Raw genomic sequence first — 14,466 nt, 5'->3', positions numbered from 1 at the left:
ATGTATAAATATGCGGACTGGTGGAATAAAAGCACATTTGGTTGATAGTCAGCGCCGTGTTTGTGCCCTTTCTTTGTCCCGTCTCGTAGCGCTGTTTTCTACGTGTAGTTTTCTTTCATATAATTAAACCAATAGCCAGGAATATTCTTTCGAAACCCATACACATATATATATACACATATACATATACGGTGCATGACGGCGGTGACAGGGACGGCGAAACTCAGCCAAGACTGTCCATATAATTGCTATCACAATAATGGATGAAATTTGGAACACAGTCACAACACAACATTTCACTTCAAATTATCAATTATTTTCCCCTTACTTCACCCAAATTAACCAATTCAATCCAAGTAGTTTGTATACGCAGCTTTCAGCAGCTGCTCTAGCAGTGTTTGCAGCAAAGGGAAGTACTATGTCTTTATATTTGAAGGAACGAGACAGGTACTACTATACAGCAAAATTAACAGCATTTATGTCTACAGGAATGATCTATGGAGATATACTGCATTATTTATTTGTAAGCCATTATTTACCAGATCGACAAATTATTAATTCAAATTGAAGTCCAGATATTTTAGCATGGCCCAGAATGAAAACACAAACTGCTGTAAAGAGTATGTAGCAGACTATGCTAGCTCGCTTATCAACCCTGAAAAAAACAAAAACAAGGTCAGCTGAAAGCATAGGTCGGCAAACTCACTCATGAGTCGACTCACTTGGACTCACTCAGACTCAAATCGGGTCGTGAGTCTGAGTCAGAGTGAGTCCAGGCGAGTAATATTTTGGTGAGTTTGAGCCCGAGTGAGTCGGGCTGAGGAAAATTTTAGTGAGTCTGAGTCCGAGTGAGTCGGGTTGAGGAATATATTGGTGAGTCTGAGTCCGAGTGAGCCCTAAGCGCAAAATATATTTCTTCAGTGAGTATAAGTGCGCTCCACCTGTAATTGCCGACCCACAGTCATATCAACTCATGTTCAGCATTACTACCAGCCTTATATAGGCTTAAGTTTAGGGATGGGCGAATATTCGGGTGTTTCGAATATTCGAACGAATATTACAGTATTCGAATTCGCTTCGATACAAATTTATATTATTCGACATTTCGAAGTATTCGAAATGAACGAATATATGTATGTTTGACCGCACATAACCCCCTGTAAAGGTGGTTTCACTGCAGCGTCAGGTTGCTGTACCGTGAAACCACCTTTACAGGAGCAATCTGCACTGCCGCGAAGCCACACTTCAAGGCTAAGCGTACATTTTTTTTTTTTTAGTTTAAATCGTGTTATATGGGCTTATATGCGCTAAGTATAGTAATCTTTAAATTGTAACATATTGTACCACTTCTAACCTGCACCCTACTGCTATTCAAATCTTGATACTATTCAAGGTTGCTTCCACTTCATTTCAAACCAAAAAAGTGACATTCGCTCACACCTAGTTCCAATTCTTAAAAATATTGTGCAAGGGTGATGACAAAAACGGTCATTTTTCATAATAATATGCGCTATATACTATTCGAACTATTTGATTCGAAATTATTCGACCAAATCACTATTCGCTTCGGATTCCCTTCGAACCTCAAATTTGCTATTCGCCCATCCCTACTTAAGTTTATACTCAATTCTACTCAGATATATCTCGACGCACTAGCATCCATGCACCATCTCAATATGTATTGATCAGAGGCGTGAGTCGGGGGTGGAGGGGGGGGGGGTGCCATGACTTCCCCCCAAATCTTCTACGGGAAGGTCAGGATATGAATATCTCGTGTGAGTTGCGTATTTCATAAAAATGTCCTTACTGGATTGAAACCACTGATAACTCGTATAAGACGGTACACGATCAAATGCCGTATCGCAGAGCACCGATTATGTGAGATATCGGCGTTAAAAAGCATCGACAGCGTGATCCAAACAGCAAAATTTACCCTAACGGACTCTTGAGTCGACTCACTCAGGCTCACTCAGACTCAGGTCAAGTCGTGAGTCTGAGTTTGAGTGAGTCCGGCTGAGTAATGTGCTAGTGAGTTTGAGTCCGAGTGAATCCAGTTGAGAAAATGTTTAGTGAATCTGAGTCCGAGTGAGTCTGGTTGAGGAAAATTTTGGTGAGTCTGAGTCCAAGTGAGCCCACAGAGCAAACTATAATTCTCGAGTGAGTCTGAGTGAGCTCCAATTTTTTTGCCGACCTATGGCTGAAAGACAATCTGCTGTGCGCTGTTAGCCAGTATCTCTCGTCATCATCTTGCACTACTTGTTTCCCTAGGGTACCACATTTCTGGCTGCCATGTCAAAGCATTTTCTCTGATGACTCAGGTGAGACACTTCTACCCTGACCAAAAGGACCACAGGTAAACCTTTGTACACTAAACCCTACATTCAGAAGGCTAGGCTTATAAAACACAGATACAAGAGGCAACACAAAAAAGGCAGAAGTTCAGAGGAAGATGGAAGCTTGAAGAGATGAAAAATTCATGAGCCCGGGTTGTCCCTGGAGCCGACATTTCGACAAGCGGACTTGTCTTCTTCAAGGCGGGAACTTGAAGAAGGCAAGTCTGCTTGTCAAAACATCGGCTGCAGCGACACCCCGTGTTCGTGAATTTTTCGTCAGATACAAGACCAAGTGCACAAAAAAAATAAATAAATAAACAAAAGGTTGTAAGTGCTATTCCTGCACCAAACCTTTCACAACACGAAACCTTGTCAACTTGCAAAGCTTTCTGCCATACTCTGATTGTTCAGCTTTCAAGCAGTTTGATGTTGCTGATGACTTACGCTGTTGATGACACCGAGTTGAGGTGCAGATGGGAGCTTGGTGAGGGAAAGGAGTGGTGCATAGGTGTCTCTCAGCACCTGGATCACAAGAGATTTGCCAAGAGGCACTGTCACTCAACTATTTCCTACAGATAACAAAAACTGAGATACAGATAACTCACGGCAGCATAATGAAAGGAATGCACTGTGATTATGAACTAAATGCAAGCTTTAAAATTTCTTCTTACGAGCAGATAAGCAGAATACTGTAGGTGCTTGCTCTTGGTGCATGTACCTTACACATCCTACACATACTGCGTGCGACATACATTCATGTTACCCTCGTCACAACCACCACATTAGGGGACTTGACCAAATTTGAAAGTTGCAGTATAAAAACAAGGTTTAGTTTTGATCACATGAGCGTTTGCACACACACACACACACCGGAGACATTCTTTTTTTGTGCACTGTACATCACCATGCTGCAAAGCTCCTTACATCATGTACAGTGTGAGAAATTTTACATTATTTGAAACTTCTATTTTATCTAGCAACCTGCAATACACACAGCATAGACACTGGAAGACAATCAAAAGCTAAAATTACAGACGATACTAGATACATCAAACTTAAAGTACTCACGAAACAGTTCTATAATATGTACCTAATAATCCAAAACTTAAAATATGCCTACGGAAAGCTTGACAACTTTGCCCATCTGTGATATATCCCTGCTGATGTGTTTCTCTCACAATATGTCGAATACACAAGAGAGTTTAATTTGCTTTTTTTGAAAACATGTTGCAGACCACTTGCACTGTGGAATGAACAACTAACCTTAAAGGCACCCTGCAACACCCTTCCAAGTAACTCATGGAATATATGAAATTTTATTGCCTCACCAACTTCCTGATGAAAAAATTTTCAAATCCATCAAGTATAAATGGAGTTACAGGTAGTTATCACAGGCTCCAAGCCCCTTCCCTTCCCTTTCATCCTGAAAAGCATTCTGGAAGCTACATACGGGGGATGACAAAGGGGCGAGGCCCACTGTGAAGTTACATCACCATACATCATAGCCTTGAGCATTTTCTCTTCTTTTTTTTTTTGCCACTACTTTTAGTTCAGATGAGTGTGGCACCAGCGCGTGGCGGCACCTCGTGGCAGCCGCAGTACTTACATGACTAGAGTGTACTGTTATGACATTTATGTATGCACAATGCCGAAGAAACAACACACAACTGTTGTGCTCAAGTCTGGCCAAGCTACAGGTGTGCCATCAACATAACAATAGAGGCATTACTGGGGATGTTTTCATGGTCATGAAATCAGCCAATGCCCATTAAAGTACCGCCTGCAGCAGAGTTCACCGAGGGGAAAGCGAGATAACTTAAGCAGTAGCATTTAAGAGCCTGCTTCGCACGAACTCCGGCGTCGGGTGTCAATGGTGTTGGTTGTAAGCAAGAAATCTGTGTTCTCTTTAATGCAAATTATCTTGTTTTGAGCGGTGCACTTGATTGGGCTGGTTGGTGCTTTGTAGAGGACGAATAAAACAGCGCCTACTACGGGACGAGAAGACACAGACACAGCGCCGTGTTCGTGTCCTCTTGTTTCGTCTTAAGCGCGATTATATTCGTCCTCTATTTTGTTTTGTTTTAGTCTCGTGCATAATCTTGAGACATACAATGCTTACCACATTTTTGCATGGTTGATTCACAGCTTTTTAGAGCTACACCTCCACTCTTCAAAGTGTAAAGCCAGAAAATTCCTCAGTGCATCTGTTTGACCTTCAAACTCAGGCAAGCTCAATGCCAGAGGAAAACCTTCAGCGAACACTAGTGCAGCGCGTTCACGAAAACAGACAGTGGCTCAAGGCGAGTCTTTCATTCTGCCATCGCAAGAGGCGCTGGCTGCATCCAAGTTCACTGTGCGTTTGTGCCAAGAGTGCTGACGACGCCGAGCAGCGTCCGTGTGTTGTCTTGTAGTGCCACACGTTGGCTCTCTTGTCACATAATGTAGTCAAAGTGTTTAGACTTCTCATCATCCTTGTCTAACCAAGATGTGCAACGAAGTTAAATCTCTGCAAACCAATGGTCTTGTCCGTTCTCAAAGCTAGCAAAACCAAGCTATCACTCGAGGAACATGGTTTGACTGCATTCATCCACAGCAAATTTTTTACAGCCTGTACCACCTAGAAATATTTTGAGAGAAAAGCCAGCGCACAACAGTGCTACATCTTAACGAAGTGCGAACACAGCATAGTGAGAACAGCACATTCGGGCAGACACTCACCTCAACCAGCGTGGCTATTGAACGGTGCTGGTTGAACTCGTGCTGGAGCTGTGGAGCCACAACAGTGTGTGGGTTGCTGGCAGAAGCAGTGTGGCCCACAACACCAAAAGCCAGATGGAAGCGCTTTTCTGAGTGACGCCAGTATATGGTCACCTGAAAGCATAACCATCAAAATAATGACTAAAAAAAGAAGCATCACCCAAAATACGGGAAAAAAAGATAAAACAATAGAGAACCACTAGAAAGACATTTTCACAACAGGCACTTCTACAAGGCTGCAACCTTAGAGCTTCCACCTAGAGGAAAAGCTGGTGCTGCGACGCTGTTGTATGCACAGGAATGCTGGACCGTGTTGGATCTGAACTGGCAGCGTTCACAAAGAGCTTGGTCACTTTGAAGACACATCTGGCTTGAAGCATGCCAGAAGCATTCCTTGCATCACAATGGTTAATTTTGTACTAAAACAACACATAATGAGCTGTTTCTTTTCTTAGCATTACACAGAAACAAGTTTTATTAACTTTGAGAACTACTGCTTTGATGTACAATCTTACAAAACATAAGTATCAATTGGCTGCTAAAGTTGGAAGACAGACAACAACGTCAGCGTTCACTCTGCAACGGTTTGTCGTCTTGTTTCTCTTCCTTTCACCATTCAATTTTGACCTGCAGGTGAGTCAAATTTTAATGCGAAATGTTTTATGAGTGAACAAAATCGACTTATGAAGATTTTGTTTTAGGTAAGCTTTATTTGTGCAGCCATATACACGTTTAGGACAAGCCTCGCTCAACGCCAGCCAAGACAAACCTCACGGACACATACATACCGTTATTCCCATGGTGGCACAGCGCGGCTTAGGAAACTTGCATAGACAGTGGCCCTACATTTCCATCTAGGTATTGTTATGAGAAACTCCATGGCTGCAACTAAGACTGACCATAAATGACAATAAACTATTTTGAAAATATTAAAGTACAGTAATCTGTAGTAGATACACTACTTATCTCCTTTTCGTAAAAGCCACTACTGAAGAGCTAATTAATGCTCAATGCCACAGTACTCATCTCCCAATAACATCTAGTATTACATTTGGCAGAAAAAAAAAGCAATAGAGCAAAACCTTGTTAATTCAAAGTCGCCGGGACCGTGAAAAGTCTTCGAATTAAACGGGTTTTCGAATGAACCAAACACACAAAAAGAGGGACGCAAGGAACTTTGAATTACTGAAAGTAATCAGAGGTGGTCGTTTGCTGTGCCTGTTAGTTTGTGGCTCCAAGGGTTATGTTATCCAGCAATACCTGGTCCCAATTTTGCCGCCAAACTGGGGAAACAGTGGGCCTCGCTGTTGGTAACGCAAAGGAAAAAAAAAAAGGTCTCGTGGTTAATTGAAATGCGCGCCTGTGTAAAGAAGACGTGCTTCACGGCAACACTGCGGTGACACGTGGGCAGCACATAGCCTACTCCTCGCAGCATCAGTGCGTCATGATGCAACCAATCGCCCGTTCTTTCTTGTAAAATAAGAAGTTTAATAACGATCAGAGTGACAGAATTCGCGATGTGTTCTGGGTGAAAAACATTATCATGGAAGTTTTTGAACTGAGTTTTCGAAGTAGGCTTTGCAGGCAAGTACTCCACCAGCAGTGCAAGCGCGCAAATTGCCGGAGCAACCGCCAATCTCTATTTTCCCAGAAACAATGGGTAAATCATGACGCGCTGACGTTGCCAAAAGCATGCATCATGCTGCCCGCATGTCACCGCTGTGTTGCAGTGAAGCACGTCTTTTCTGCAGGCCTTATTTCAGCTGACCACGAGAACGCCTTTTTTTTTTTTTCTTGCGCTGACAGCAGCGAGGCTGCTGTGCTTCACCTGTCACTCATTAGTATCACTACACTGCATTGCCTTGTGGCTCCTAAGGGCCATCGTTTCTGCAGATTTGCGGCGTAATCGGGATTGGGAATTGGCACATGGCACCCAAAGTTTTCGAATTAACCAGGCTGGTAATGACCGCCGCTTCAAATTATCCACTCAAGTTTACATTACAAAATACGAGATCGCAGAAATCCTTCGAATTAAGCGGGATTTCTAAATAACCGAGTTCGAATTAATGAGGTTTTACTGTATTTAAATTGCACTAGTGGCAAAAACATGGATACTCACAGTGCTGGCTTTATTCATGCCATAGCCAAGGACCAACTTCTTGTACGTGAAGGACTTGATGTCCACAACAGACATGAGAGAATTGTGCTGGTCTGAAAGTAGAAGCAGACTACCTGCATGTGGCAGTCATGGTGGCCCCCTGGTCTCCAAATGCTCAAGGAAACTGACCAGAGGAATCAGTTATAATAGCCCATAATTACATCGTTAACTGTTTTCTAAGATTTACACGAGAGCAAGAAGGAGGCAAAACAAAGACAGCAGCTGAAGGAACTTTTGGATGAAGCACTTGCCTAAGCGTAGGGCCTCAGCAAATCGCAACACAACACCGTAGAGGTGCCCGATTGTGTTCCAGTCCTGGAGCATCTCCTCCACCATAGATGCCACCTGAGTAGTTGTGCCAGCTGCAAAGTCATACATGAAGCACACCGGTCGACGGGGTCCCCGTTCTTTGGGTGACTGGCTGGGCAATGGACAGCTGCAGAACACAAACTGCAGAGAGAGGACCGAGTGAAACTGGCAGCCAGCTAATCAACTCCATGTTGCAATATACGTACTGAGTCATCTAGTCCACCTGCCTTTCTATACCCAAAGCCCCATGCTTCACTTGCATTGCCCTGTACTCCTTAATTCTCTGTCTACTGACCTGTGTTCTTTTATGTGCCTGGCAGTATGCGTCCCCGAACTTCGGATGCAGAAAATCTAAAGGTCCCTTCTTTGATTTGCGTAAGTGGACCAGCTGCAGTCACTTCGGAGAGCACAGTAACATTCCCCACAGGAATAATCTCACCTGTCTGCTTCGCTCACAGAGCACCTATGTGAGCAAGCGGTTACTTTCACGTCACTTTGCCCACTGGCTGCAGTGAAGAAACGATTACAGAAAAAAAGATGTGCTGTTTGTAATGTGCACCACCTCAGTTGCATGATAGGTCACATAGCGTGAACGAAGGGACTATATTGAGAGCCGACACATCACCTCATTGAAACAAGAAAGAGCAATTTAAAGCGAAGTGATCTGTCAACAGAACATGTGCATAAACTACAGATTGTGGTGTACTCAAAGTAGGCCGTCGGGGCGCTCTGAACCAACCAGAGAAGAACACAACCCACCTCAGCCTGCCAAGCTTTAATGCCTTTCACTTGCAGTCGCAATGTGCAGCTCAGTGTTGCTGCCTGCAGTGCCGCTGCCGTCTCTTTCTCCCAGTCCTCACCTGCAGGCATCCTGCAATGCATCCCATTAAATGTAATACTTTGTACTGGATGAAATTCAGCTGTAGAAAGTATCAAAGCTATTATGGACACCAATGCAGTGTTGACAGTGCAAGCCCCGAACACGAAATTTACCAAAACTACTTTACAGTATATGCTGACTCCCCCACAGTTAACAGTGTAGTGTGGTGGAAATTCCTTCCTTATATCAGTCGATAGTGAGGGCATCCTGTGTCGACCTGGTGTGATAGAGAAGAAAGTACTGCAGTATAGACAGAAGAACACTGCAGCAGCGAAGTAGCAGAGCCACACTGGGCACAATGAATTAGGGGGGGGGGGGGAATAACGCAGCAGTACTTTTTTCATTACTGCAGTGCCTATGCCCCTGGAAAGTAGCTAACAGCTGAAAAAAATGCCACATTGTAAAGTGCAGTGATAGTAGACAAATGTCCCTACAAATGACCAGCCAGCTGTGGGGAACAATGCATGCCACATATCACAGACCTCAATACTTATCGTATCTTTTACACACACCCCTCCTTAACCCCTTGAGGGTTTTCGCCGTACATGTACGGCATAGCGTTTATTTTTAAAACGCGCGCCTTTTTCGATCACTTCTCTTGCTTGGCCTGTACTGCCACACTTCGGCCTTGCGTGGAATTTTCATGCGCCGATGTCTCTCCGTTGTATTTCTTTTTTGCTTCCCAAAACGGCGCGCCGGCTATCGCTTGCCCATCCGAGCGCGTTCACGGTGCAGCTGGTTTAAAGTGCGCGCCTTTTTCGATCATTTCTCTTGCTTTGCATGTGCTGCCACGCTTCAGGAATACGTAGAATTTTTTTCACGCGCCAATGTCTCTCCATTGTTGCTTTTTTTATGCTTCGCAAAACGGCGCGCCGCGCACCGGCTATCGGTTGCGCAACCGAGCGCGCCCGCGGCGCGGTTGGTTGCAAACGCACGCCTTCTTCGATCATTTCTCTTGCTTGGAATGTGCTGCCACGCTTCGGGAATACGTGAAATTTTTTAGTAATGTGATATCTCTCCGTTTTTCTCCGTTTTTTTTTTTTTTCTTGCTTTCCAAAGAGGCGCGGCGGCTTTCAATTGCGCATCAGAATGCGTGCATGCGGTCCGGCTGGTTTCGGTTTCATCCTTGGGGTCGTTTTCGCTTCTTGCACCCGCGAAGCTGATGGCTGTTTGGTTTTTAATCTCTCAAAGTGTGACCGCTTGTTACTCGTTTATTGCTTCCCGGGGCGCAATTACATCTGTTTCCGTGCGGCGCTGAAGTTACACAAAAGATGCCGCCGTGACTGCGTTTCCTGTTTTGGGGTCTGAGAAAAACTAACTGCGTCTTGTTGGCGATAAAACGAAGGAGTACTGTAGCTTTTTCACTCGTTTTGCTTTCCGGACGGGCGCACAACCATTTCTTCCGTGCACTCACGCTGATGCAGCTCGCACGCTATGGAAGCGCGCGCCCGTTGCTCTGCTGCCGGTGAGTCGAGCAGCGATTCTTCCGATGCGGACTATTCCCCAAGTTGCGAATAAGAATCAGATTCATTGGATTTCAGTTTGTCAGACGAGGATTTTTTGACGAGTTCAGACTCCGATGAATATCAAGGAGCAATATCTGAAAAGCATGCGCGGCGAGCCATGCTTCATAGACTATCACACGCTGAAAAGTTTTTAGTGTTAGAGCACGAACATTTTTAACCAGAAAAGTACCCTGGTGTGCTTATTTTTGTATGTCTGTATACAATACATAATTTGTGCAATGCATAATTTGTATACAATGCATAATTTTTATTTATAAGAAACTTTTATCTTTCTTTTTTTTTAGGATTTTGCTTGATTTTACTACGAATAAACCATATGTATGTAACAACAAAAATGATTTTTTTGTCACTTTACGGTCACGAAAAAAATTTTTAGACAATTTTTTTCTGAAATAGAGTCGTCTGAAGAATTTATTTTAGCAATAAAAAAATTACACATTTTTGGACTGGATTTCGCGAAAAAATTCGACCCTCAAAGGGTTAGATCGTCTTCCATAAAAGCATTCCTGTAAAGTGAACATTGCTCGTACATGAAACATACTTTAAAGAGAGAGGAAAATAAAATGACCTTTACAGCCATTCTAACAATTCACAAACACATCTGTGCTAGCCATGCAATTACAGCAGGCTAAACCTGCCCAGCAGCAGCACTGGCTTGTGCAAATGTGGACTAGTTTTATTGCAATGCAGTCAGTAGTTTACCAACCAGAAGCTCTACAATATGCCAAGAAATGAAGCCGTCATTTTTTAGGCACTCACTGTACAATCTTGACCAGGAAGTTTGTCCCATTGGCTTCAATCTGCATCCCCTGGTGACAGATGTTCCTTTTGTTCAGCTGTGGCAATGCAACCATCACATCACATCAGAACTGAACATTTTCACTTAGCACATTAGTATTGACATACCAGTTTATCTTTCTGCTCTTTTCTTTTAAATGTTAGAAAAATGTTTTAATTTCGAAAATTCACACTTAACACAATATTCTGGATTAAGGGCAGTACAAGGGTCCACGAAAAAGAGAGCAAAACAACACCATGAATCTCAGTCAACTTGCCACTGCTCTTATAAACAATATTCTACACATGAGCCTTTGAATTGATCCTGGAGATTCGTTTTAATGTCTTTCTCTGTGCATTCATTTATTATATTGAAATTCTTATGTTTACATATAAGCATCAGGCTGTGAGCTTGTGTTCACCTTCTCTGCGGTCTGTCTAGCCTTCCAACACCTCTTCTGTAGCAACACTATCTCAGTGTAGTGATGTGCCCTCCTACCACTGTGTTTATTTCCATTGTATTCGCACAAGGAGCTAACAGCACATGCAAATAAATGCAGTCGAGGTCTAAACATTCATACTTTGAAGGGACATATGTCCTAGTGTTCAGTGCAAAACATTTCACAGGTAGACACAAGAAGGGACACATATGAGCATTAACGTTCTACATTGTTTTATTGGAAGGTGGATCACAATTTATATATGCAGTGAAATAAACACTGAAAGAATAAGCGCTAAAAATTGACGAGCACAAAAAGGAGAACAGAGAATTTGCTCGTCAATTTTTAGCGCTTATTCTTTCAGTGTTCATAAATAACAAACTAGCCCCCAACAGTCTGTTCTGCAGTGAAATAACTCAGGCATGCTCAAACGTAGAGGCATTGCAAATGCAAAGCATGCAGCCCTATTACTGCAAAAACTGCTGTTTCCTCTACACATCTGCAAGGTGTTATGTGCATTTTGTTGATGCTGCACGTGGCTGATGACGACGAAGAATTATGGCTGAGCACTCTGCAGTGGGTGGGAAGCGTTAAACCAAACACTCGTTGCACAATTAGCATTGTGTGATGACTGGTTGTTATTTTACCCTTCTGCCACGTTATTTTACATAGGTTAGCGCAATACCTTGCCCGACATGACGCCTGTATAGGGTCATCTTTCTGCAAATGAGTTTCAAGCAACAGCGTGGCTCCGTAGTAGAATACTCGACTGCCACACAAAGGGCCTGGGTTCAAATCCCTTTCGATCCTGGGTATTTTTTTTCTCATTTTATTTTTTCATGTCTATCGGTTACGCCACTGACGGTAATGGTGACGCCACTCAACGCAGGAATGGGCGCCTAAGAGCTGCGCTCTAAAACTCATGCGTTAAGTTTGACTTTTGTGACAAGAAACGGCCATTGTCACGCATGTAGCACAAACAGCTGCGATAAGGGGTAACTCGACGCCCCTAGATGGCCTCCACTGCATCACCCGTGAGATGGTGGGACTTTGTATTCACATTTTAAAATCCAGACATCTCGCATAATCCTTGCTGGTATCCCACTGTCACCAACTGAATTAAATTTCAGCTGACCTAACTTCCAATGTTAGTGCCAATAGGTGTACCACTAGTGTTGAACTTTCCTGTGATACCGCCACAAAACTACAATAGTTAATCTGATCATAAAGCACATTAGAAAAATTTTAAATGAGGAAGGTCCAAAGGCTTGGACTGCACAAGGACACTTAGTAACTAAGTACTGTAAGAAAATAACTGCGACAAAAGCAAGCCCCCCTCTAAGCCATCACTGAAATTTTTCTTGCCAAACATGCATATTTGAGAGTTTGTGTGTGTAAAAAAAAGCCATGGAGAACTCTCAGTGCACTTACCTCTACAGTCAGGGTGCAGAAAGGAATGCGGTCATCACAGAAGGCCACCACATGAGCCAGTTCACTAATGAAGTAACCAGCATAGCGAGGTTGCTTGGCCAGCGTCTCATTGGAAGCCCCAACAAGCTATAAAAGATGCAAAAGATGGCATACACAGACTTATCAAAAAACAGACTCCTCTTCCCCATAAAGAGGACACAATCATAACATCTCAGAAATAAAATTAGTTTAGTGCTCTTTCTTCTTTTTCTATTTTCTGGCCAAATATTGTAACTTTCATGTGCAATGAAACATTAAAAAAACACTCAAAATTTAATCCTTCATATATTTTTATTTTTTCAATAGCCCTGCATATTTTCATGCATTGCTCAGGACTAACCACACTGTATATGAAGCTAACGCACCAATGATTTCTTGTGTTGACAATTCGATCAGTCAATCTAGGCAAGTGCCATTGAGAATTACTTGCCAAGGTAATATTTCCATAGCCTATGCTTTGCACTTGAAAAGTATCTTGCAATGTATGAACGACAGTCATATTCTACTTGCTACAATGATCACCAACTTCAATATTAGTATTCTTCAAGGCAACAGAAGCTCTGACATGACAAATAAAGCAATGAATTTCGTAACAGGAATGATGCAATAAATGAAAAAATTCACTGTTTGAAAACATACATATACAGAAGTGCACAGCATTAGTTTAGCAACTATTCTGACAACTGTAAGTGACATAACTTGCTTTGAGAATTTTATTGGGTAGCGTTAACTCTTTCCCTACCACAGGGAAAATAGGTGTTTTTTGTAGTTTGCACTACATATTGTTTGCTGAAGGAATTACTGCACCTAATATTTTACGTAATACATAAACGAAAAGCAAAATGAATGAACATGCATACAAGTTTCATTAACGAGGTTCAGGTTATGCGAGCAATATGAATTGCCAAATTCAAGATTGTGGGGCAAAACTGAACAGAGTTTGTAAAGACACACTTCTATCTACTAAGAAAAACATAGCAGAGATTATGAGATATACAAAATGTACTGCCATCTAATAGGCACCATCTCTGAAAAATTCAAACTTTTCCATTGAACAGGACTTCCCCGACAAAAATCTTACTGTAAGCATTACAACTTGGCGTGTCATGTGGCAAAACAGTTCCTCGATGTAAAGTATAGCGTAACGTCGCATGTCTTGCAGTAAACTCGTTCTCTGCTTGGTTTTCTAGTTGCACTTGCACTTCTTAATTAAACAAGGTGCTGTGCAAAACAAACATGGACAAGAAAAGAAAGAGGACGGGCACAGTCCTCCTGTCCTCGTTCTCTTCTTGTCCATGTTTCTTTCAAGCGGCACCTTGCTTAATTATGTGCGACTGACTTGCCCAGCAACATGCATTATTGCATTTCTTACAGTTTCTGTAAGTTCCCATCCTGGCAAGCTGGTGCTAAAACACAAACCGAGACAACTTGAACCAGAAAGCGAAGCTGACCGATGTTCCGGGCTGGTTTGCGTTGTCGTTGCTCTCAGAGTCGAAGTCCGACAAAAGGGCAGCATCCTCAGACTTGCTGCTGCTCATTAAATAGATAAAATTAGCCGCAAACACACTAGAATGCTGATATCTGCACTCTTCCGAAGCTCATGCGCATGCCAAATCCGGCGGTTGCCATGTTCGCTTTCCACTTAGACATTCGCGCAATTTTAAAGTGCGTTTAAAAATCAAGGCCATGCGGAAAGAAAACAAACTACTAGAGCTGTGCGAATAGCAAAATTTTGGGTGCGAAGCGAATTCGAATATTGAAGTGTGAGTGCAAATCGAATCGAATATTTTTCAAATAGTTCTAGAATATTTTTCAA

General features: G+C 42.7%; 1 protein-coding gene across 1 annotated transcript in view; it reads right to left on the bottom strand.

The window, feature by feature from the left end:
* The window catches only part of LOC119388208 (mediator of RNA polymerase II transcription subunit 14), a 103,222-nt gene that overhangs the window by 38,777 nt on the left and 49,979 nt on the right, over positions 1 to 14,466 (bottom strand). The window contains exons 19-25 of the mRNA XM_037655873.2: positions 12,612 to 12,737; positions 10,723 to 10,799; positions 8,317 to 8,428; positions 7,500 to 7,698; positions 7,210 to 7,301; positions 5,052 to 5,204; positions 2,778 to 2,855 (exon numbers count right to left, since the gene is read on the bottom strand). Coding sequence (XP_037511801.1) covers positions 2,778 to 2,855; positions 5,052 to 5,204; positions 7,210 to 7,301; positions 7,500 to 7,698; positions 8,317 to 8,428; positions 10,723 to 10,799; positions 12,612 to 12,737 — 837 coding nt within the window. The remainder of the gene's footprint in view (positions 1 to 2,777; positions 2,856 to 5,051; positions 5,205 to 7,209; positions 7,302 to 7,499; positions 7,699 to 8,316; positions 8,429 to 10,722; positions 10,800 to 12,611; positions 12,738 to 14,466) is intronic.

This window comes from Rhipicephalus sanguineus, chromosome 3, assembly GCF_013339695.2.
Source record: "Rhipicephalus sanguineus isolate Rsan-2018 chromosome 3, BIME_Rsan_1.4, whole genome shotgun sequence".
Lineage (NCBI taxonomy): Eukaryota > Metazoa > Arthropoda > Arachnida > Ixodida > Ixodidae > Rhipicephalus > Rhipicephalus sanguineus.
This window is presented reverse-complemented; position numbering and strand designations above follow the sequence as displayed.